General features: G+C 40.2%; 1 protein-coding gene across 1 annotated transcript; it reads right to left on the bottom strand.

The window, feature by feature from the left end:
• Window positions 1-1,049: 1,049 nt before the first annotated feature.
• Window positions 1,050-24,638, bottom strand: mosmoa (modulator of smoothened a). Its single transcript, XM_059557516.1, has 3 exons — window positions 23,885-24,638; window positions 8,466-8,678; window positions 1,050-1,376 (listed from the first exon to the last, which is right to left on the bottom strand). The coding sequence occupies exons 1-3, from the start codon at window positions 23,988-23,990 to the stop codon at window positions 1,192-1,194; spliced, it is 504 nt and encodes a 167-aa protein (XP_059413499.1). The 5' UTR covers window positions 23,991-24,638; the 3' UTR covers window positions 1,050-1,191.
• Between the last annotated feature and the right edge of the window lie 963 nt (window positions 24,639-25,601).

Genomic DNA, 25,601 nt, shown 5'->3' with positions numbered 1-25,601 from the left:
AGTGGATTAAACAAAACAAGCACATTCAAATAAAACAACACACACTTTGAAAACAACAGCTTGTGGGCAAAATGTAACCTTCATATCACACATCCATCATAAACAAACACTTCTGCTTTTGTTCCACTGTAGAGACACTCAACAAAATACATCTGCATTACAAAATGGGGAACGGATTAAAAACAGAGCATTCTTGAGTTCCTTTTTATTCAGTGTCATATAAATAATTTGCCAAGATCGCAGCATTTGAACAAAACGTCCATGACCAAAGCAGAACATAACTTAAATGGCACATATTTTGTCATGGTGGGGGAAAAATAATTCTGAATTGCAAAATAATGAGGTAAGGAGTTCATTTTTGTACATCTGTAGTGCTTCACCTACTGAAATGGCTATATGGCATATACTGCTCCCTAAAACCAAACTCATGCCCTTAGCATTCATACATCAAAACAGGTTTATGGCAACTTAGCAAATCAAACCAAACAAATAAGGGCTCTGTAAACCCAGAGATCAAAACAAGAAGAGATGAGCAGGTGTAAAGTCAAAGTACTAATACATCCGCCTGTGACTGAGCTAAACTCGCCTCACGCTCAAGTGAGCTCAGGCGGGACTTTATTTTGGCATGAGGTCAGATTCAGAGACGCGTCCATCAATATCTGAGCGTGTAACAGCGAGGCACAGCCTTGCAGGGTCCTGACCGGCAGTCCTGGAGCGCTCGCCTCATGTAGCTTGCAAAATTGTTCTTAATACTGTTCCCTTTTTATTTTCCCTCTTTTGTAAACGTGCAGTGTCCAGGCCAGCTCTCGGGCCGCTAGAGAGAATGTGGGAGTCCCGCTGTAGCCCCTCTGGATGGACTGAGCGCCCGGTCCATTGTGTCGCTGCCCGCATTCGCCACCATTTCTTGTCTTTCCTCTCCACACAGGCAGGGGGCGCAATTGTGTGAAACTCTGCAAACTTAAATGAACTATATTCCAAAGTAAAGGAGTACTGGAAGCAGTCGCTGTGGATGCGCTCAGTCCTTTCCAGGAAGGGGAATATAGGTGTGTGCAGTAATCGTCTGTTTAGTTTCGCAGTTTAATGAGTTATTACCATAAACCACCGCCCCCTGTCATTGGCCCTTCTCAATGAGTGCTGCTTCTCTCGGTCTCAACTTTGAACACCGCAGCTGTCCCTCCTGGGAGCGTCCCCTCAGCCAGGAAGACAGACTTTTCCCGCAAACAGGAGCCCCACTATTGTGAAGAAGATGGAGAGCACGAACAGTACATAAGAGGAGCCCACCACGGTGTTGTTGGGTAATTTGTACGGTTGTCCCCCTACTTCGTTGATGTAGAATCCTATTGGGAAGATGAGGGCGGCCATACAAAACAAGATCACTGTAAAAGAGAAAAAAAGAAAGAAAGCGTCTCTAAAGAGGTGATACAGGAATTTACACACACAATAATGAGGAGGGAAAACAAGGGCAGAATCACTCATTTATGCAGGTCCACAGAATAAATTATATTAGATACAGTTAGCTCTGACCAACATATGGATCATTCATCATGATTTTAGTATCAGTATTAAATTAGAGGACATGGGAAATGAATATGAATGATTTTAGCATATTTTGTGTTAAAGGTGCTGTATGCAGTCAAGTTTTTGACTCTACTAAAGCATAAAAATACCATAATATGTTTGCAGATATTTATGAAACATACTAAAGTTAACATACTTGTTTATCTAAAAACAAAAACAATAATACGGTCAGTTATTCTCCTTTGAAAATGTGAGTTCTGGGCCAGAATGTCGGTCTTTGTTTAGGTTTGTGAAACCCGCCCACAGCCAGTTTACTCAGTTGTTTCTTGCCATTCCGGGGAACCAGTTGGTGGAAAACAAAGTGTATTTAATTTAATTCATTGTCAAGTGCTCTTGTTGCCGTTTGTGTTGTCAATCTGGCAACCTGTGTGTGCCAAGTCTGAGGAAGAGGGGCCGTGTGAAAAAACGCTCTCCAATATTTTGAATTTGGACTGCAATATCTAGTTCAACCACTCTGTCAATCCTACTTAAGCCTGGCTCACACTACAGGATTTTTTGCTCGATTTAGCCCCTCCCAAAAATCAGAGCAAACATCTTGTTGAGCACCTTGATCTATCCCGGATTATTTGGTAGTGTGAGGCATTCATCGATCTAATCTCTCACCTCCCGATCTGCTTGCACACAAATTGGGGCATCCCCGATTTTTATCAAACATGTTTGGGATGATGATGGCTATGTGATTACGTCAGTACTTTCACAGCCAATGCTCAAAACCGCAAAACAGCTGATGTATGGCTTCGTTGGATAGTGGAGATAGAGGAAACCGTTTCTTGACATTTTGTAGTAACACGAAATGCATCACAACTGTAAGCAGAAAGAGAAGCGCTGGAGTGAAATCACCTCACTCCAATTCTCTCAAGTATAAGAACATGATGATGCATGTTATCACAAATACAGTGAAATCACCCAGTCCAAGATATAGTGAACACACACACACACACACACATTATTTGATGAGGCGCCGGGGAGCAGTTGGGGGTTCGGTGTCTTGCCCAAGAGCACCTCAGTCGTAGTATTGAAGGTGGAAGAGAGCACTGTACATTCACTCCACCACCTACAATCCCTGCTGGTACAAGACTCGAAACCCGAACCTTTGGGTTACGAGTCCGACTCTCGAACCATTAGGCCACAACTTCACCAGAAACATATAGGTGTTTGATTACTTTAATAGTTAAATAACAGAAGTCCATTTAAAGGTGCAGTATGTAATATTGATAGCTAGTGGTTGAAATAAGCCTCAAAGTCAAGGTCAAGATAATAGAGAGTTGTTTCTCCTGCCCCCTCCTCCTCAGGCTGGATGCTTAAGTGGGTTGCCAGATTGAGGATATGCAACAGGAATGAGCGTAGTTGCAAAAGAAAGCCGACAAGCCATACACTATAAGTTTATGAGTTAATTTATCCATGTTTTAATATGATTCTGGTCATAGAGATTTTTAGATGGATGCCAACCTAATGCTTTTTAGGTTGGGAAGAAATCTGCGATCGATTGCGGACTCATTTTTGGCTCCATGGCTGCAATATGCTGTTTCCCCCACCAACTGCCAACCCACGGTGTTGAAATACTATTGGGTAAATTCACAGTGGGCAGAATCACAGAGCAAAACACAGACATTCCGACATGGAACACACACATTCCAAAGTAGAACACGGGCGGTAGCACTGTTTTTCTGAGAAACAAGTATGTGAATTAGGGCTTGAGGAAGCATATGATAAAAAGTTTGGCTGGGGTATATCATTCATGGTGACACTTTTGAAGGGGGAGGGGATCCAGTCTCCGTTCAATTCAGATCTCACAACATAACAGCAGTTTTACGTTCAGTAGCTGTGTTTCCACTATCGAGCTTAAACCGGGCGTGCTAGTGCGTGCCAGGGCTAGTCGTGTTTCCACTGTCACTTCCGGGGCTTGATCGTGCCTCGCTGGGGCTTCCTCGGGGCCAACGGCCAGGGTTTTTTGGCCCGACGAAAACCTTGGGCCAAAGCGGGCCAGCTGGGACTAGAGGAGGGGTTATGAACAAAGGCGGAGTTTCTCCCCATCTGGAGAGCTCAGCGCTGCGGATCATTTCAGAAAAATAACCGCTATAACACCAGCAGTATTAAAGACTTTTTAAATAAGTTGAGCTCAAAACTCACTTTCAGTCATCAGCGAGTGTTTGAAATAACTTGATTCGATGTGAATTATAATCACTAAAAATATTTATAAGCGATGCAAAAGACTGTGCACGCTAAACATTAACATTACCATAGTAAACATGGTAAATATGACCGCTTGAAGAAATCAGACGTCAGCTTCTTATTCTCTATCCCAATCGTGTATTTATTTAGTAACTTATATTATCTGTCACAAGCCTCGTCTCGAGAGATTAGCTCCACGTGGCCCATCATAAAAATATAATGTTTTTTGTTCGGGAGCTTTTATAAAAATAGAGATATCATTCATTCTACATGTGACGTATATAGGCTACTGTGGCTACAAATAAACAGAAACAGACTCGACTGAATAAGCAGGCTATTTCCATAAGCGTTAAAATTAAAATAGAAACACATTTATTTCTGTGTTATTAATTTTGAGTCCTGATAAATTAATTCATTATGCTCAATGTATCACCTATTCTATAGTAAAACATTGATGCTTTGAATTTAAATATCTACCAAAGCATACAAACACACGGCCGCTTTTATCGTGTTCGTTTTGTGATCGCGCATGTTCCAGTGACTTATTTCTTAGTTTTCTGATAACTTCACTTTGCTGGTAAAATGATGGGGTTTCGTGAAGTTGTCCTGAGAGGCGTGTAAAGGGTGTGGAAACCCTGCGCTATTCTGGCCTCGAGGCTATTAGCCCCACTCGGTCCGTTTTAAGTCCTGGCTCGCACTGGCCCGACAGTAGAAATGCGGCTAGTGTGGAGAGACAAACTGCTTGCTGCTGGAAGCTTTCTTGTCCCTGTGGATTTTGTCAAAAATGTAACCTACATATTTTGGCTTAAAATTGGGATTTGACAATCTTCAGATTGAACCTCTATGATCTTCTTTAACAGCTACGTCTGCAGTTATTTTAAGAAACTGCTAAGTTGTCTTTCTATCCCTTCCAAGAATCATTGATGTCTATGAGTTCATCATATACTAGACAATATACAGCATAGCTGTGATGAATCATTAAGCAGAGAGCCAAATTGTAGGCTTTCAAATGCATTTCTGTACCCATCTATCCAGAAATAGGTCTTTTAGCAACATAATTGGTGTCAGGGCCAAAACTCGTTTCTATTTCCTCTATCCATTCAATTATATTTGTTTTTGTGCTCAAAAAAGCACCCCCTTTTTTATGGATCATATTCTTCTTTTTTTTAACACCATGCATTTACACTGGCATTTACCACAGCAGGAAGTGGCTTTTTTATACTGCGCCGAGGGCATGACCTTTCGTCCAGCAGCCTAGTCGCCATTCATCTCCTTAACTCTCTCCTTTGTGTGTCTAAGAGCAGAGACCGATGAAAATAGTTTATGCAATAAATGTGCAAAGGCAGAAGCTTAATGCCGACATGCAGAGCCTCAGCCAGATCAGTGCACTTCTCTCGAGGCGAGTCGTGTTTAATTGCAGAGCTGCATTCTGCTGAAAGATGCTATTATCTTACTAATGGGCACCAAGATTGAGCCGAGACTGCACTCAGGCATCTATTAGCGGGGTCTGTTTTATCTCACTAAAAGCCCTTCTGCCAGGCTAACATGAACCCGTTCTGAGTGTTATCACTCCGGTCGAGTGGAGGTCTGTTTCACACCAAACAGGCCAGAGGTTTGAAGACTTGATCATTCAGAATAGATGTTCCCAGGGTTTGCGGTTGTCAACACGGTCATTTGGTCTGCAATTATAAATAGCTCAATTTTACCCACCACCGATAACAGATGAATTTTTATAATACAGCTGATGCCTGATATAAACATTGATATAATGATATTACACTATCATATATAACTTTGCCTGTTTGTTTAATAATAATACATTTAAACAAATTATATATTTATACAACAATAATAATATTAATTGTGCATTTAAATAGTTAAATGTATAACTAAATTCTATATAATACATGAATACAAACATACATATCAGGTTGATGTGACATGACTTATACATACAGTACAGAGCAAAAGTTTGGACACACCTTCTCATTCAAAGAGTTTTCTTTATTTTCATGACTATGAAAATTGTAGATACACACTGAAGGCATCAAGGGCTATTTGACCAAGAAGGAGAGTGATGGGGTGCTGCGCCAGATGACCTGGCTTCCACAGTCACCGGACCTGAACCCAATCGAGATGGTTTAGGGGTGAGCTGGACCGCAGACAGAAGGCAAAAGGGCCAACAAGTGCTAAGCATCTCTCGGGGAACTCCTTCAAGACTGTTGGAAGACCATTTCAGGTGACTACCTCTTGAAGCTCATCAAGAGAATGCCAAGAGTGTGCAAAGCAGTAATCAAAGCAAAAGGTGGCTACTTTGAAGAACCTACAATATGACATATTTTCAGTTGTTTCACACTTTTTTGTTATGTATATAATTCCATATATAATTCCACATGTGTTAATTCATAGTTTTGATGCCTTCAGTGTGACTCTACAATTTTCATAGTCATGAAAATAAAGAAAACTCTTTGAATGAGAAGGTGTGTCCAAACGTTTGGTCTGTACTGTATATATATATATAGTCTGAGAAGACAGCAGCTAATATTTGCATCTGTCCCCGCTGGCGCACCATACGCTGAAGCCGACGGGAGCGTGACCTGCTCAAGCTGGGCCTGGAGTGAGGGGACACAGGGGGCTTGTGTTACTCACACAAAGCTGCTCTTTCAGGTTCGGGAGGCTTGAGGCCAGTGGCAGCTTTAGCCCAGACACCTGTGTTAACCCCACCCGGAGAAAAATGCTTTAAATGGATTAGAAGCAGGCCGTCCAACTCTACTGGAGGAGAAGCTAGTGGAGCCAAATGTAAAAGATCTAGAGAGAGTTATGAAAGAAATGATGCATGGGATTATTTGATTTGATTTGTTGATATTTCTGGAATTTTATCACATTTTAAACATGTTTTCGCTACATCGTGGAAAAAAATAAATCTACCCATGTGTTTTTTTTTTAACCATTAGCACCATTAAATTTTTTTTGATTTGCACCATTTTGTGGTTGTTTATTTGTATTGTTGTTGGTCTTCACATGTGACCCCGGTGGTCCAGGTTGTGATCCCAGCCGGGGGCTGATGCTCTTTTAAACGGCGTAACTTCCGCCCACACGCAAGCGATAGAAAAGACAACTGAGTCACGAGGTTCAGACACGGTTAGCAGAACCTGGACAACTGGGACCATTTCTTTCCTGTTACCATGGCAACCATGTCACTATGTATGCAATGCTTGGTGAAGTGACTTCTCCATTCAGCAGCATCTCTGTGTGAGAGCTGCCAATGCCACCCATTAGACAACGGAGAAAGACTTTCATAATCACACTGTAATGGGCTATTGTGACACTACAGTGCCGATTATAGATACTGAGCTTTTGATTACAAAACCGAGACGACAGCCATAATCAGGAGCTCTTTATTAAAATAGCTTTTATTTGATAGACTCAAGACTCTGCACAAAACCTCAATCTTACAGCTTGTTCAGGAGAGGAACGCTGTAACTCTTCTAACTAGCAATGGGTCGGCTTTCTCCCACCAATGTTTTTTCTTCTTCTTCTTTCACTTCTTGCATGCGATGAAATGGTGATCAAATTTGCATAGACTTTGAAGGAGCAACCGGAGCCATATCTAAGCAAATAGACAAATAGCAAATTGACTACTCAACAACCATCACACAGCAATGTGCTAAAAAAAAATATAGCAACACCCTGCCAGTGCCAACAACAGCCTAGTGCAACAACTCGGACACTTCGGCTGACGCTAGAGATGATGAATTTACAGCACTATTGCTGCTGCTCATTTACCCTTGGTCCTGAGAGGAAGTCTTTACAGAATACACAAAGGATGTGTAAACTAGCTTGAGGAATAGAAAAGAAAGTTAATAGTGTCTCCAGTGAGCGAACACAGCAGATGTTACACACACACTGGACAGAAACACACAACTCAGCAGCGCCATTCAAGCCCAAAGCACACAGATCATCCATCTCATGGACTTTACATACTCCCCACAGCTGGGAACCCACACCTCATTTGATGGGGTAAAACCAATATTTTGTCTAGAGCATGTGCATGTCCGGCTGAGAAACAGGTCTGAGTGTGAAATAATGTGCGTCGTCTTTTTAAGTCTAATTATCTAATGTAAAAATAAGTCTATGTAAAAAAGAAAATCTCAAAGTAACTGTATTCATCTCACGCAGCACGGTCATTTATTGTTTTATGTTTGGGTAGAATCTATGATCTCTGGCTCACTTCCATGGCTGCCCTACGCTGGGTTTTTCCCCAGCTGGCATCCTGTGGTGTCGAAATACTGCTGTGTGAACTGGCAGTGTGTGGAATCAGACCGATCAAAACAAAAACAGACATTCTGACACAGAACACACATTCTTATTAAGTATTGTTTTCAGGTATGTGAACTTAGTATGTTCTGAAATGTCTGTTATTTTTAATGCTTTACTACAGTCCCCTTTAATCCTCAGTATACCTAGTACAACAGATGTAGACATATTTATGGTCAACATCCATATTTATCATTATACAGGACACATGCACAGACTTGTTTCATCATGCTCTGTGTATAGGTTAAAAAAGGAGTGTAGGTTCTGTACCCAATTTGAGAACAAGTTCTCTAAATTGGGAGCAACATCACTGGTGCACTGAACCTACACACTTCACATCTCTGGTGGGCGGGTCAAAAAAGACAAGAAGGAAAACAAATATGAAATGAGTCACTCACTTCCTGTGAAGGCGATCCACCTGGCATACTTCGTGGCTTCTCGGCGCCAGTGCGAGGCCACCAGCAGGCCGCAGGTGACCGTGAGGGAGATGATGCCCATGATGATAAAGAAGAGCGTGGTGACCCACTCTGGAGGGAGTCGAGGGGGGATGCAGGTTCGATCGCGTCCGTGAATGGTCTGACACTGACGAACCAGCCCCACAGTAAGAGCTCCTGGAATCAAATACAACAACATCAGTGACGTGTGAGTCCCATTCAACCCACGAAAACCTGAAGGGTGCTTGGCAGGATCTGCTCTTTATCAGGAATGGAGAAAAAAGAAAGACTCTTAGCTACGGACTAAACGATAACCTGGCACACAGGAGACAACACAGCCGTTGAGTATAAAGTTCAGAGCTTGTTTTCTGCAGAAAAACACAGTGCAGCTGTCAGACACACAGTCCCTGAGGATCGTTCAGGCAAGAAAAAAGCATTTCAAGACTGACATTTACATTGATTTAAACTACATTTCACCGGCTGAACAGCTGCAATGTGCTGAATGCACACTGTTGTCTGGGACAGGGACTGATATGAACAAAATAATAACATCCCTCCACCGTACCATTAGAATATTGGGATGACAGTAGTTTTAGTGCCTGTAAACCATGGTGCCTTACTTTACTCTTTACACACACTTGTCTTCACAGCCAGCTAAACCCTCATAGCTGCTTACAGTCAGATTACACACATGGCCACCCAAACAGATTAACCAGTAAGAGACTGTACATTAACCTGTGGGGATCAGTCACACCATCCAGTTAAGACCATACACAAGGTTAATGTGTTTGGACTAGAGGTTGCACATACAATTAATGATTAAGTTATTTTAGTAAATGAATGCATTAATTGCATTCCCAAAATTAACTGATAAAAACAATAAGAACATGTATAAAGCTTCTTGTTACAGTGCACCAAGCAGGACTTCATCCACACAAGTGTTTAATGTGTTTGGTTGCAGTGTGAGCCAGTCTTAACACGTATGGTATGTTCATGCTTTAACGGTGTAAACTCCTATATCATTGAAGTCACAGTCTATGTTTAGGGCTGCATTAGCCCAGACTTGGCAGAAAAGAAAATTGTCTCACATTTTAAGGCCTCGCTGCATTCCAGCCTGACTGGGAGGTTTGTTTATGCCCACGCTGGCAAGCATTTTGGCCTTTTGGTCTTAAAGTGCGTAGGATCCCTTTATCGAGCAGAAAAACAAGGGAGGCACTTAATCAGTTTAAGAGACTGGTCACTGGTTGAGCTTACATCTGGCAGCAGTCTCGTTCTGCTGAGCTCTCTGGAGTAAAATACAACATTTGCATGATTTTGATATGTGGCAAGCACAATGGCATCCAGAGCTCTGTGTTGATGAGTGCACCTGCTGGCGCTGATACTCAGACTGGTGCCGTGCGGTCTGTCAATTTACAAGAGCAGGTCTAGAGGAGCTGTAAGAGAACTTCAAATGCATCACTGAACCAGGGTTCACTTAGGGGAAGAATTCACATTACGCCTTGACATCCTTACATCAGCGGTCACATTTATCCAGATATGGTGAAACTCCGTGGGCAAAATGAAGCCATCTGAACAGGAATCCTCGCGGTTTGGAATTTGGTGTGAGCGAGCAACTACATTTGATTCAAGTTTGTTGAACCTTTAACAAGCAGGCCTACATTTACCGCATGTACCAATATAAAGCGGTTTGGTTTGGAATTGACCTCTGAAGGCCTGTTCGCACAAAGATGAATATTTGATGTGATAAACACTCTAATTTGAATGATCGGCTATTATTTCGTTTGTTTAGATTGACATTTTGTTTTGTTTTATAGAAACATGTTCTGATCTCTTTCTCATGCCCAGAGCTACTATCGTTACAAAAAACGACAACTTACGAACAGAGTATGCAACATTAAACAGCAGAGGAAAAATCCTTGTAATACAAATGTCTGAACAGTTGTTTGAAAACATGTAGCTAAATACTGTTGTGCTTTGGAGTAAATGCTACATTTCAGCTTTAAGCGCCACCTACTGTCAGGGCAAGAATCCCCTGCAGGGGGATCCTTCTGCAGGTTTGTTAAAGGTCATGTTTTTCATGTTTTTTTTAAGCTTTTATTGTGTTTACAGTGTAAAAAATATAACATGTTCATGTTTCGCATGTAAAAACACAGTATTTTTCACACAATTCACCTATCTGTATACCACTGTTTTCACTGTCATAAAAATGGGCTGATGACTTCCTTGTTCTATAAAGTCCGTCCTTCAGAAATACGTAATGAGTTCTGATTGGGCCAGCGGTTCCTGTGTTGTGATTCGACAGCAGCTGAGCGCACGCTGCCCTCCTGGAAACGCTATTGGGCTAGTTTTGAGAAGCAAGTGGGCAGGATTTGTTTTGAAAACCTGGCAATCCTGATCTGAACACACGTGCTGGAGATGTACTTATATTCACAGGAGCGTTTTTACTGACGACGAGATGCGCATGAAAATCGCATTCGTTTTTTTGCACAGCCCTAACATCTAGTTAACAAAGCTAAACAGTGTTGCCCTTTGTGTAATAAGTTACAGAAACTGTTAAACGCACCAACTTAAATAATAAAATACACTTACCCGTTGTGGTCCATAAACAATGCCTTCTCCAGAAAAAGAGGGAACTGCTCCATCTTTCAGGAATAATCTTTGTGTGAATCCGACATTAAACTGATTGAGATTGAGGAAGCTGTCCTCGGCAAAATGTGCTGCACATAGTTTTACATGTGGATTATAATTTTCGGGAACAGAGTTAAACATAAATTGTAACCATTAATCTCCAAGTACAGCGTCCCTGGGAAGCCCAAACAAAGATGGTTGGACTCTGAGATGAAAATAACAGCGTTTTGACGACATGGAGACAAACACAAGCGCAGCTCTTCCTCTTCTGCGTCGGAGCGCCACAAGACCACGCCCCCTTTTTGTGTATTCCTGTGGGCGGAGGTTAATCAAAAAACTGTTCTAGTGACGTCATTACTGCAGGAACTAGAGGGGTGTAGTCCAAACGGGTCGTTCGTTGTAGGCGAATTCTGTTAAATAAAATATCTCGCTTGGCATTGAACTTTGAGCTTAATTTTAAAGATATTATTTATACTCTAACAACAACATTTCACACTAACTGAAGTTTGAAACATGGGATCACGAAGAACAGGACCTTTAAGCATTTGGTCTAAACCGACAAATTGCATACTAAAATTCAGATTGAGTTTTTGTGCTGAACATTCATGTGCCTGTGAACAGACCTTGAGAAAAAATAAGCTTCTGCAAGAACCAAACGGTTGCGCTTCTGTTTATGTTTGGTGATCAATGTTTATATGTGAACAAAGCCCAAATTAAATCTGTTAAAGTGACCGTGCCTCTTCAGAAAACCTGGACCGAACTGCTCAATTCATGTGGATTTAATTCTCTTCACGAATGTTTTGAAGCATCAGAGTTTTGGGTAAATAGACTTTCAATAGACGGTCTGAAATCTCTCAGGTTTGATTAAATATATCTGTATTTGTGTTTTGAAGATTAATTCATTTCTTATGGGTTTGGAACAACACAAGGGCAAGTAAGCGGTGACATAATTTTCTAATTATAGCCATCTGATTTGACTTGACTTTTTTTTTACACAAAAAATATATAGTTCAGAGTACACAGCATAGCACTAAGAATTAAATTAGTTCAATAACCAGATGTATTCATTTTTCTTAGGGCAAAATAGGTTCATCTGCATTACAAGCTCTAGAGGATTTTCACAATTTATAAAGCAAGAAAGTTGATTCATGCTTGGCTTTATCATCATGAGCTGTTACAAGGTTGCAAATGTAAAACAGATCTTGGAGTTTAAGCCCAAGTTAGATGAAGGGAAAGAAGTATTGGTGGGAAGAAAGCCTTTAAAGGGCTTGATAATGACTAGTGTGTGCATCCGGTAAACATTTCCCTCATCACCCACCAATCCCCCGCTGATTCCTAACTTCACCATCTAATTCCATCATTACAACCAGCTGGCACGCTACGCTACACTAAAGAGAAAGACAACACGGACGCAATCGCACCCACAACTGCAGTTTAGACACTCGCAATCACAGGGCACAATCTCACCGAGCTCTTTCCCAAAACACATGCGCACACACAGAGACGGCATCATCTAGAACAACACATCTGGATAAACAAACGAAAAAATTTCATGATGCGCATCAAAGAAGTCTGTGACTTTGCACAATGGACTAAACAGAGGACTGATCTTATTGCACAAGATCTGAAATATTGCTTTGTTTATTCTGAAAAAAGTCAAAGTCTGTTGTCAAAGTTGTGTTTTCTTACGCGACTGCATTCTCAAACAGCAGGCATCCTCCTCCGAAAGCAAGATAACATGACCGTTTCATTTCGTCTGCATGCTCTGAGGCACAAGTAATTATGTACGAAAAAAGGCCCACAGTGGTAGCTTTTTCTAAGTGTCAATTGTCGCCAGTTTATCGGGAAGTGACGATCTTGTTTGCTTCGTCTCGCTGGATGGAAACGGTGCAGATGTTCCCATTTTGCACAAGTTAAATTGGCAACTCTGGATGGAAACATAGCTAGTAACGAAGTCAAGTTGTACTTTCAAGTGGAAAAACACAAGTTGCTGTGTCGTGACGACATAAGTAGCATTACGATATGAAAGATGGCAGAAATATGGATCTATAATACACATAATGAGCTTCATTCATGAAACACAAGCAGAATGATTTTTTAGTAAATCATTCATAAAGCTGCTCAGACACAAATTTTGAATTCATGAAAACTTTAGTTTGCACCTGCTCAATATAAACAGAGATATTTTTTTAACTTCAATAATATACATGTCATAATAATGAATGCCCAACTTGGAAGGACAATGATGCACGGAATAAACCTTTCAGTCAAACAATGACAAAAAATACATACATAAACTTCAAGCACTCTTGTTCTATTGCTTGTAATTATTTCTTCATTCTATAAGTGACCCTTTTTATCATTTTTCCCCTATTGTTAACTTCATTGAATAATACTCAACAACTATGCCACTGGTGAAGAAGCTATGAAGGAGGGAGGGAGGGGTTTCTCTCACAATAAGTGGCCACTGTTTGCATAAATCAGTAAACACTCGTAACCTTTGAAAAACTTGACAGGTTTAGACAGTCTGGACCACTCTCCTGTTCACAGTCTGTGTGTGGAACAACAGGAAATGGAGCGAATGCATCCTCTTCCTGAGCAGAGCTGTTCTCTCATCAGCTCTGGAGATCTGGAGTGCTGGATGAGTCAAACAGCCTCTGAACCCTGGTGGGTGGAAAGAGGAGGCCGCATGCGCCGCTACAGGCTTCTTCTTCTTTAACGCACTGAATCCTCTCAGATGCACACAGATGCATACACATCCTGTGCCCGCGATGAACCCTCAGTGAACACAAGGAAAATGTATTCATTGCTGGAAGCATTACGAGATTTTACCAAAGCAAAACTTGAAAAAAAAAAAAAGAATAATAACAATAGACTTAACAGTTGATGACAAACTACACACCACCAAAAGAAAAATGCCTCCTCTAGCTACAGTGATCCGTCACGACTTACCACACAGCCACAAAATGGTATTCATTGTTTGAATTTCCAAAACAAATAAAAAGAGACTTTGTTTCATACCAGAAGTAACCTGCTCTGCCTTGTCTGATGTATTTTTCACTGCGTGAGAACATGATGTGTGGCGTGAGAGTGCCATGGCTCGTCAGACATGGCAACAGAAACTAAGGGGGGTGGGTCTTTGCGAAAGGTCAATTGCTACAGAGATGTTGGTGGAGGGAACTGCTTCTCGCGCTCTTTAAAACTGCCCACATTGGTTTCTCTTCAGGGGATTTACCCGTCCAGGGCGGATGTTGAAGTTCATCTTGGTGCTAACCCTGACTCTAACCCTAACTAGGGTTGGGTACCTTTCACTTTTTAACCGATACCTGAAAATCAGTACAACAGTACCTTTTTGTTAATTTACTCTCCATGTAATGACAAAAACATTTCTTCCAGTCAAAAAATAAGTCCAAATGACGTATTCTGAGTTGTTTGGACACGGTCCTTCTTCGTGATCGATGGTCTCTATCATTCATTTCTGTTTTTTGCCCACTTTTCTTCTTCACTGATTAAGTCTATCAAGATTAAGGCATGATCATGAAACAACAAAACAAATTGGCTGTTAGGGTTACAAATACTCCTACTAAACAGACCTCCACGATTTTTTCCCTTTCTGGAAGTCTATCAAGTCACCCATTTGACACACAAGTGTTGAACAAACTAGATAATACACAGAATTCTTTCCACTGTAGTCTGCACAGATGTTATAAATCACTTTAATAACGGGTGTTCACATTATTTTGTAATAATGTATAGTGTTGTCAAGTCAAGTGGATCCTAAAACTATTCAAATGTGACAAACCCAGACTTTCAGCATTAGCAGTAGAACTAAACGACTATTCAGTACTGCTGATCAGCATGCAGTTCATACAGTGCCATGTGTTGTTAATATCATAACACTAACCATGAAACAACTAAAATTCAGGACATGACTAGATTAGATCATAAAACATTGGTTAAAAGGATAGTTCACCATCAGTTATCTGGTCTCTGTTGACTTACTCAGTGTTTTTTATTTTACTATGGGGAGCAGCAACTGAAGGTGAACTATCCCTTCAAGAGTACAGAGGAAAGTTAGTATTAGTATTGGTCATTATTTTTCAAGGGTAATCCAAAACTAGTGCATTCATTTTTTTAATTGTCATTTCAGAATATAGATACACATATCACATAACTGACAGAGAGACACAGAGTTTTAAAACATTTTTATTTATTGTTAAATGCCAAACAGCAACAAGAACATGCGTTTTCCAATATTTTTTTTTTTTTTAAGAAATCAAGTTCTAACATGTATTACATGTATGTGCGCGCGACTTTGGACAGCAGCGGAAATCTAGACTGATTATCGCGTCACCGCTGGCCCACCAGGACAGTGGATTCGCGCTGGAGTCGATGCACTCCTCAAGCAGATAGCGCGTGTGAGCTCGTTATCTGCTCACGCTCTCTTGGGTATGGGCACTGACGCAGAGGTTGTCCGTGACTTCAGCAGGTATGCCTGATACTTTCACGGCTGTATTTTACAGATTTCGCAAAGGCTTCAGCTACTCCTAACTGTCGGCCGGTCTCAGCTGTTCTTTTTGATGTTGCTCCGCGATCTGATGCTTGAGGGGGCAGCTGCGCTGGATGACAGGGGACACTCGAAAACGCTTAACATGGCCTAATGTAGGCTACTAAAACAGTGATATTAACAGACCAAACTCACTAAAAATCATACTAATAAAGTATACTATCTATAAAAAATCAGACGAGCCCTGAATATGAATGCAACTCGTTTAATAACACGTTAAGCCTTTTCCTCCCATAGAAAACCGTTATTTATAGAATTATTTATATAGAAAACGCTTAAATGTGGCTTAATGTACTAAGACAGTGATTTTTAAAAACCAAACTCACTAAACATTATACTAATAAAGTAGTATACAATGTACATAAACAAAACAAAAAAACAGATGATCCCTGAATATGAATGCAAGTCGTTTAATAACACGTTAAGCCTGGTTAAGATGGTTTTCTATGAGAGGAAAAGGCTTAACGTGTTATTTAACGCGTTGAATTCATATTCAGGGATCATCTGATTTTTGTAGATAATATACTTTATTAGTATGATGTTTAGTGAGTTTGGTCTGTTAATATCACTGTATTGGTACATTAAACCACATTAAGCGTTTTTCCCGTTAAGCGTTTTAGAATGTCCCGATGACCTCAAATTATATGTATTGCAGTGTAACAGGAAACATTTTTGCAGCACATTTTGCATATCGGTTCATCTATATTCGCTGGCTCGTCCTTTTCATTGGGTTGAAAGCCAAAATGTTCCCAAACTGGCAACGTGACATTAGGTTTTGGGACGAGATCGAGCGCCTCCCATCATTTCAGCCGGCCTATTCAAAACTAACGAAGCACCATAAAGCTACAACGGCTCACGAGAAAATTACAGTCGTGACCATATTGTATCATTAATATAATTTATTTAACATTGAATGCACAGTGACAAATTGAAAAAAAAAACAATAAGGCCACAGCCTCATAAAAAAAAAAAAAAAAACCTGAACACTGCGGTTGCCGCGGTTTCTGCGGTTGCTATCTTTCCTCTGCGGTTTGCTTGTCAATAGCGCGGTATTATAATTTTGCGGTTATCGCGACAGCCCTACTTCACACCAGTGAGAACATTCTCTCTCTTCTTATTCCTTTATTCGCAGCACTAAAGCGTCTCCTAACAAAGAGATTGAGACGGACCACGAAGTGAAAACAAAGAAAAGTACAGTCTTATAGAGTCTGTTAGCACACGTCTCACTGAGATCTTTTCGGATCCTCTGCACTTCATCGCGAATGTGCTTGATCCGCGTTATAAAGACCATTACTTGGATGCAGAAATAAGGCAGCGCGCACGAGAAATGATCCGCTACATACATACATACATAATATAAGATCGTAGCCATATTTCTGCTAGATTTCTGCTTTAATTTGATAAAAATGTTTATTTATGCCCTGGCCCTATTTAAATACACTCTCTCAAATATTTCTCAAATGTCAGGCAGATGACAAGCTCAACTGCTCAACAGCTAGATGGTTATCTGTCTGAAGTCCCCATCTGCAGAAGTGATAACCCTCTTGCCTGTACTGGAGAAGTAATGCACTTTCTAGTCCTACAGAGAACAATTTCGAATGCACTTCTCCTAAATGCACTTTGTTTTTATGAGAGACCAGTTCATTTTAAAACCTTTCTGCAGGCCAGTAGGCCTGTACATTATTATTTAATATTCACATGAGTGGGATACATTTTAGTTTGAATTTTATTTTATACTGTGCATTGTTGCAATGTGCTTAATAAATATTTGCATAATTTCTAATTATGTATTTTTGTTTTTAAATAATTTATGTAATTGTAATTATCTTTGAAACTAATATTAAGTTATGCAATTGCAATGTCTTAATTTTAGTAAAGTTAGTACACGGTCATAGCAATAAATGCAATGGTACTAATAATTGGCATAATTTCTTTCGGTGTTTCGGTTTCGGTTTTCGGCCTTGGTTTTCTCTTTTTCGGTTTTCGGTTTTGGCCAAGAATTTTCATTTCGGTGCATCCCTAGTATTATCAATTTATCAATAACATAAACGAATAGTTATAAATGATAAAAGAGGAACATTAACTAAGGAAATAAACAGGGTCAGTCTTGGAGCAGCAAGACCCCAGAACAGCTCAGGGTCAGCGAGATTATGTTCTCAAGCAGCTGTGAGTCAGTGTTGTAAAGCGACCGGCCTCTTCACTTTTAAAGAGGTCTGTCTCTCAGTCACTTCTTGTTCAGATAAGCATTGCTGAGAGCACGTCAGTCCTTTTCATAACATCCTTTTCTAAGAGCTCCTCAGTATGTAGCTCAGTGAATGACAATGACTGGGACAAAATAACCAGGCCCACATATAACCCTGTCCCTCACGGTTGAACTACTGATGTCACATGGACTATTATACGGATGTCCTTACTATGTTTCTGGACCTTGATCGTGCTAGTACAACTGCGGTCTATGGGAGGGTCAAAGAGCTCTCAAAAATATCTTAAAGTGTGTTCTGAAGATGAACGAAGGTCTTACAGATGTGGAGCCACTTGAGGGTGAGTCATTAAATGACAGAATTTCCATTTTTGGGTGAACTATCCCTTTAGGAAAGCTCCAGGGGTTTCCTCAGAACTGGAACGCCGGGCATTTACAAACATCTAGTAATGGTCTGCCCCTTTCACATGCCTGTTTTTGAAATATTTGCTATAATTTGATTATGTTCTCAGCTTCCAATAAAAGCAGGGCTCAGCAGTAAGAAAGTGAGAGAGGTTTGAAACTCATTTTTGTCATTCTAACGCTGCATTTATGCTGTCAGTTCAGTCTCTATGAAGCGAAGAGGGCAAAAGAGTGAACATGGGCAACAGATGAACTGACGGGAAGAGAATGGAAATGAACCAAACGTCTTGAGATGAACAGCATCTAAATATTGTGTAGTAAAAAAAAAAAAAAACATATGTTTGTCCATATTAACACACCCTTAAAACGGCTGTTATCATCACATCCAGTGGGCAATATTGTTTTGAATTATTTTTCTTGGATAATTGGTCTTTCCCAAGTCTAATTACAGGTTTTCCACTGATCATTAAATTAAGTACTTTGGTCATCCACTCAGATGTACTTTATGTGATACCTTGCACAGATAGCAGGAAGAACAGGTTCACGTCAGGCATTTGTATATAATACATGTCAAGACACCTATATGGAATTTTCAATAACAATATGACTAAACTCAAAGTGTTTTCTTAATGTCATCCCAGTTTAAGAAACAACATCTGCAGATTTCCCCCTTACAATCAGCTCAGAGAGAAAGTCTGAACACATCCTCCAGTCATATTTAGTTCTGCATGAGCAAGTGCTTCAGAAACAGTGGGAGGAGGTGGCATTTCTAGCTGGGCGCTTGTTTTTCTGCAAACAGAAACAGGACTGTTAAACGCCGTCGACACCTCTAAAACAAGCTCCAAACAATCAGCTCCCTGCCTGAGAGTGAAATGAGCACTGTGTGCCATCACTAATCATTCCTCTCACTCCAAGGGTTTCTCTGGGAATAAAAGGCTCCGAAGGCTTTTTTTTCATTTTGTAAATGTCACGAACACCAATGTCTTGTGTTTGGTCGCTGCGAGCTCTTGGGTTGATTTTGAAGGTCTCCGCTGCATAATTACCCATCTCTACGTGTAGAAACACAAACCAACCATCCTTACAGCGGTCTCACTGGCCCCACAGATGTGAATCGGAGCAGTAAACGCCAATCAAACAGATCTCCATTTGTTCAGCTAGGGTTCGAGGGACACTATAGCTGGAAGCGGATGAAAGCCAGACCCCCCCCCCCCCCCCCCCCCCCCCAAAAAAAAAAAAAACTACAAATGGCTGTGCTCACTCCAACGGGAAGAATAAGGTGGATAACAGAGCTATTTTCTGTCCTGTTTTGACTCCCCTCATTAGAAACCTCTGTCTGAAGATGCATGCTGGATCCACGTCTCTGAATACAGATGTCTCAACTGACAGACTGTGATACACAACAAAACACACCTGAACCGTTCGCTGAAGCAAATTATGATGGCTGGACAGAAAAGTGAATAAATGGTCAGAAAAAACTGTGCAAATACAAAACTGCAAAAATGCAGACTGCATCACTGCAGTCCAAACAAAGCACTGGCTACTGCCAACAAAAGCAGAGAATCTGATGTGCGGTTTCTACATTTTTAATAAACTTTTGGACATCTAAATGACTTTACTGTTGTTTTTCCACCCTGCTGATGTTGTAAATGTGAAATCCTGGGGAATTTAAAAGGCGAGCGTTTTCTAAGTCTCTGCAGATTGACTCATTAAAAAGGCTCCAGATGCTAAAGGCTAAACATTTTACTTAAAAAAAATAAAATAAAACTAAAAAAAAGTCTTTAAATTTCTTAATAATACGCAAGTGTTTTTTGTCAGTGTCAACACTAGGGCTGTAGCTATCAAATATTTTAGTAATCGAGTATTCTACCAAATATTCCATCGATTAATTGAGTAATTGGATAAAATGTGTTTTTGCTTAATTAAGTGCAATATTAATTATGCAAGAGAAAATAAGACTCCTGGGTCTCTTAAAATGAACAACTAAGTTTCCTTTTTTAGAATTTTTTATTTTTATTTTTTAAATGCATAAAATGCAATGCATACATCAAAAATAAACATTTAATTATTACCCATTGTTTCTCTGTCTGTACTTGTACTGTGAACAATTACAATAAAGTTGACAGATTAATTAAGTGCATTTAAGTGCCATTCAGTTGGGGTTTTAAATAAAGCATTTTCTGAGATGCACATTAAACATTAAACACATAAAACATTAATTTAATTTATCTTTTAATTATTAAAATTAACTTTTTGGTAAACAAAGGGAATTTACTATTAAAAATAAAACATGGAAGAAATGTTGTGTGATTAAACCTTAAAAAAAACAGACTTTTATTTTGACGGGTTGACGTACCTTTACAGTTCTGTGTATGTGATTATGTGTATGTATGTGTATGTGTAGTTTTACTCAAATAAAACGGTCAGATGCTCATGAAGTGACTCTCAGAGCAGTTCTGGAGATGTTGTTCATGTGTTCACGTCTTATTTAGTGAGACAGCAGACACTGAAATCACCGCGAGTGTCACGCGCGCTTCAGTGTGTGTAAATAAAGGAAGAAGCGCTTCTGATCCATTCATTAACAGAGACATGCAGAACATGCAGGATTCATATTTAAATAGACTGTTCCGGCTTAATATTAGGGCTGCTCCGATCACTGAGAAGATGCGCAAATCCACTTCATTTTCAGTGTTTATTTGCGCATCTTCTCAGTTAACAATGGCTCTGTGTAGTAACAGCTGCTCTATGTGAAATCACGCACCTGATGGAATTTACCGCTGATTAGAGAACTGGCTTTACTGACGAGATGCGCATTAATGATCAGCCGATCGTGATCGGAGCAGCCCTACTTAATAACTACTTAGTCCATATCGTGATTTGATGTAAGTGCAATGACGTATTTTTGATTAATTCATTCAAAATTTGGCAAATTCCGTGCCATTCCGCAATAACATGTTAATTCCGTTTTTATGACTGGATTCCGCGATTCCCGCCGTGTTTTCTGCATCGCGGAAATCATAGGGCCCTAGTTGTGGTATGCCAGCTCTGCTTCTGTCCCTACTTCAAAGCAAAGCATTTCTTCTACCAGGAGAAATTTGTTGCAAGTCTATTCATTTGTAACAAGCACCGATATCTGAGGGATCAAAGCTTTAAGGGACTCACTCTCAAGCCATCCAAAATGTAGATGAGTTTGTGTCTTCAGAGGTTTGGAGAAATTCAGCCTTCCATCACTTGCTCAGCAATGGAACCACTGCAGTGGATGGGTGCCGTCAGAATCACAGTCCAAACAGTGATCGGTTTACTCATCACATCACTTGCTTGGAAACCTCAACCATTGTTTAAGCGGGCCCTGCTGTGCAGTGGATAAACACCATTAGAGTGATTCACTTACACTGATAACGAGCATAACATTAGCAAACAGAAAAAAAACGTTTCTTGAACTGAGAGAATGTGTCTTTGTGTACCCATCAAGACAGAGAAAAATAAACAATCAATGACAGAAAACAAAACAACAACAAAATCCAATTGCAAACCTTTAATCCAAATGTCCAAAAGTAGATCAAAGACACGATTTCTGTGAAAGAGTCTAAACAATGTCTCGTCAGCCAATTATTCTGCCTCATCCCGGTCACAGACCACATCAAAGAGAGGGCAGGGACTCCACCAACACTTTAATGATCTTCCCATTCACAGGAAGGAAACTACCGGACAATGGCTCACAGAGAAGCTCATTCAACTACACACAGCCACGCATTCAACAATGAACTCTGAAGTCTTCAGCACAATCTGAAAAAACCAAGAGGGCTTTCCAATCCACTTTACCAGTTACCAGAGATAAGTGTGTGTGTGTGTGTGTGTGTGTGTGTGTGTGTTATCAATCATCTACTTTCATAACGCGTTTTATAACAGTGCAAAAAAAGGACTATAAGATGACAGTGTTATGTCACTTTTGTTTTGAATTCTATAATGAGAATTACCACAGAGAACGAGAACTACCAAAAATAATAATAATTAATATATATAGAGCATACTGTAATGTATATATTGCATATAAGTTATATAATATATAGAGTGTGTGTGTGTGTCAGAACCTTTATTTCCCAACAGACTTTACTGAAGAGTCTGAGAGATGTTTGTGTGTGCGATCCATCATCCGTTTTTTAATAACTTTTGAGTATAAAAAGGACTATAAAATGCAAAAGTGTTGTGTAACTCTAATTTTGAAATCTATACTAAAAATTACCACTGAGAACTAGAAAAAAAAAAAAAATTAATAAATCCTCAAAAGTAAAACAGACACCGGATACATTAGATAAATGATAATTTGGTGTGCAATGTGCTAACATGTCATTTAAACAACATCATTTAACGCAATGTATCTCAATGTCGCTAAACTGATTCATTCACTATATGAAAAACATTTTTATTATGTTTTCTGAATGATAGTCACCTATAATAATAACTCACCACTGGTTTCATAGCCATGGAACAACAATGCCTTCTCCAGACAATAAGAAAGCCTCAGACAAGTGGGCTGAATGAATTCAATAGGAAACATGTGCCGAGTCTCTTGTGCTGGATGGCTGAAAATGACACAAAGGGATCTGTACACATGGCTGCTTGTTTTAGCACCTGATTCACCGCCGCAGCATGTAAGACATGGAAGAAAACACCACAAGGCCAGCGATTGTTGCTGAACTGAGTGGATTGTGCTTGAACCCGTGCTGACCCACTTACCAAGCAGTCATGTGTGCTGAACAAAGAGCAGCTGTTTATCAACAGACACATGGACATCTGAAGACACTGTCATGAATTTAAACGATTAATAACAGTGTAGAGCCACATAAAACTGCTAAATAACCAAAACACGGCAGGTGAACACCTTGACATGGAGGCCCTGATGTAACTGGACTTGGAGAGATGTTAGTGCTCAGATGACTGTGATGTGGTCAAACATTACCAAAGAATCGTGATGCAATTCTCAACTGCAATGCTTGATCCCTTCATAATGATTGCTAACATGCTTTTACAGTGGATTTACTCACAAAATGAAGTCTGATAAATGTTTAATAATTGAGCTTAAATTGACAAAAAAAAAAAACAAATTTTTACATTTTATATTTAAATGAGATTACAATGTTTCATATTTCATTATATAAACCAGTAGTGATCTGCAAAAAAAAGACAAATATTACATACAAACCATTCTATATTGTAACAATACTGATTGTTTTTAGCATTAAAGGCCTGAAAATGAAACTTTAAATCCTGTGAGCGACAGTAAATATTAATTTAGTAATGATTTCCAGCTCAGTGGTTTATGTCTCTATATAATCATATTTGTATGCACAAGAATCAAAGCTTCATCTACACTCACGTGAACTATTGATCTGTTCAGCATTTTTCTTAATGACATTAATGCTAGTTATTATAAAGAGCAGCTGTACAATAAAATGCGATCTCGAAGTAGAAGACTTGTTTGTCAAAATCCTGAAAACTGATAAGGAGCAAGCAGGACATGAAATCAACGTCTGTTCAGTGATGCATGCAGTCCCCACACCTGAAGACATGATACCTCAGAGATCTCACCTGCTGACTCGCCAGTGTTGATCCAGTCTGGGTTGGCTATGCTCGCTATGGCGAAGATATCCGCAGCCAGAAAGAGACATCCTGAAATGATGGTGAGTTTATCCATCTCCGCTGACTGTGACAGACAGACGCGAGAAGAACCGAGCTAGTGTCTCAATCAGTGAACAGTCACGGCTAGAGGTCCAGCAGCTCCGGAGAGCGACACGAGCTCATCAGAGAACCGGATCTGTGCCTGATCTTCCTCCTGGTGAAAGCTCAGGGCTGAAGCTCGCTCCTCATCATCCCCCTCACACGGTGACTGCGCTCTTCTTCTCTGTCTATCGTTAGCTAGCAGGCTACAAATCCTCGCGGTTTGTTCGCCATCCGGAGGCCCTGCTGCCGCTCGACGTCCACATATCCATCTCCAAGAAGCTCTCGACTGCGGGAGTTTAACGGCTAGTGCGGCAAGACAACCAGTTAGAGAGGTATGGAGCCGTTTTCATCGACGGTGCTACTGTCCATCTGTCTCCTCAGCTGCACGCGAGCACAACAACACCGCCGCATCATCATCCTCAGGACCCCGTCAGAATCCCGCGCTCGTGCGAGGTCGTTAAACGAGTGTATTTGGAAAGAAACGTCTGGAAGACGCCGCAGAAGCGTGAGAAACAGCGGCGTAGACGCACCTCTCGCTCCGTTCCTGATGACATAAAGCAAAGCCCCCCCATGCAGCGACTCTCGTCAGACACAACAGGCCCGTGAGATCACGCTCAGTTGCTATCGCGAGACTTCCGGTGCTTAAAGGGGGTCTGTGATGAGTGTGGGCGTCATAAACATCCATTACCCGCTTAATGCGCACAGTCATTTCAAAGTGCATTGATGAATAAAATATATGTTCTGTGATGTAGAGAAATGGATTATAACTTATTTATTTTATGAACGAGCAGTGGGAGCGAAAAACCCGAGGTCACAATAAAAAAGCATTTATTTATAATACGTAGTTTTGATTTTAAATTAAATGCAATATGTGCAATTACTATTTAAAAGCATAACTATTTGAAATAATTAAAAAAAAAAACTTAATGATTCTGAACATGTATTAAAAAAAAATTTAAATACTAAAAAGGCATGTAATTTTTTACAATAGGGTTGTATTAACTAATTGTAACGGTATTAACATTCGAAAGGCTGTGAGTTCGAGTCCCGGGCCGGCAGGAATAGTGGGTGGGGGGAGTGCATGTACAGTTCTCTCTCCACCTTCAATACCACGACTTAGGTGCCCTTGAGCAAGGCATCGAACCCCCAACTGCTCCCCGGGCGCCGCAGCATAAATGGCTGCACTGCAAAATTTTTCGTTGTAAATTTACAATAAATAATTGGATAAATTTTGCATGACTTTCACAGTAAGGATTACAGCAATATACTGTGAAATATAGTCACAGCAATTTATTGTAATTTTATATCTGTGATATTACAATGCATTGTTGTAAAAGCACAACTGTATACTGTAACTTCACAGCTTCAATGTCAAAGCAATTACTGTGATATTACAGTACATAACTGGGGAATTACAATCTCTTGCTGTACATCATTACAACAAGGCCCTGTACTTTTACAGTGTGTACTGTGAAAGTAATGTACAAGTTGACAATAATTTACTGTGAATTTACAATGTATACTGTGGAAGTCATGCTAAAATTGTCCAATAACTTACTGTAAAAGTAATGCAGATGAAGCTTCC

Source organism: Carassius carassius, chromosome 9 (assembly GCF_963082965.1).
Source record: "Carassius carassius chromosome 9, fCarCar2.1, whole genome shotgun sequence".
Taxonomy (NCBI): Eukaryota; Metazoa; Chordata; class Actinopteri; order Cypriniformes; family Cyprinidae; genus Carassius; species Carassius carassius.
The sequence above is the reverse complement of the archived record's forward strand: the minus strand, read 5'-3'. Positions and strand labels throughout refer to the sequence as shown.

Excerpts from the sequence above, each read along its gene's own strand:
- mosmoa (XM_059557516.1), bottom strand. The coding sequence starts at position 23,990 with ATGGATAAACTCACCATCATTTCAGGATGTCTCTTTCTGGCTGCGGAT. Across the intron at positions 8,679-23,884 it reads CAACACTGGCGAGTCAGCAG|GAGCTCTTACTGTGGGGCTG; the intron begins GTGAGATCTCTG and ends ATTTGATTCCAG. Across the intron at positions 1,377-8,465 it reads GTGGATCGCCTTCACAGGAA|TGATCTTGTTTTGTATGGCC; the intron begins GTGAGTGACTCA and ends TCTCTTTTACAG.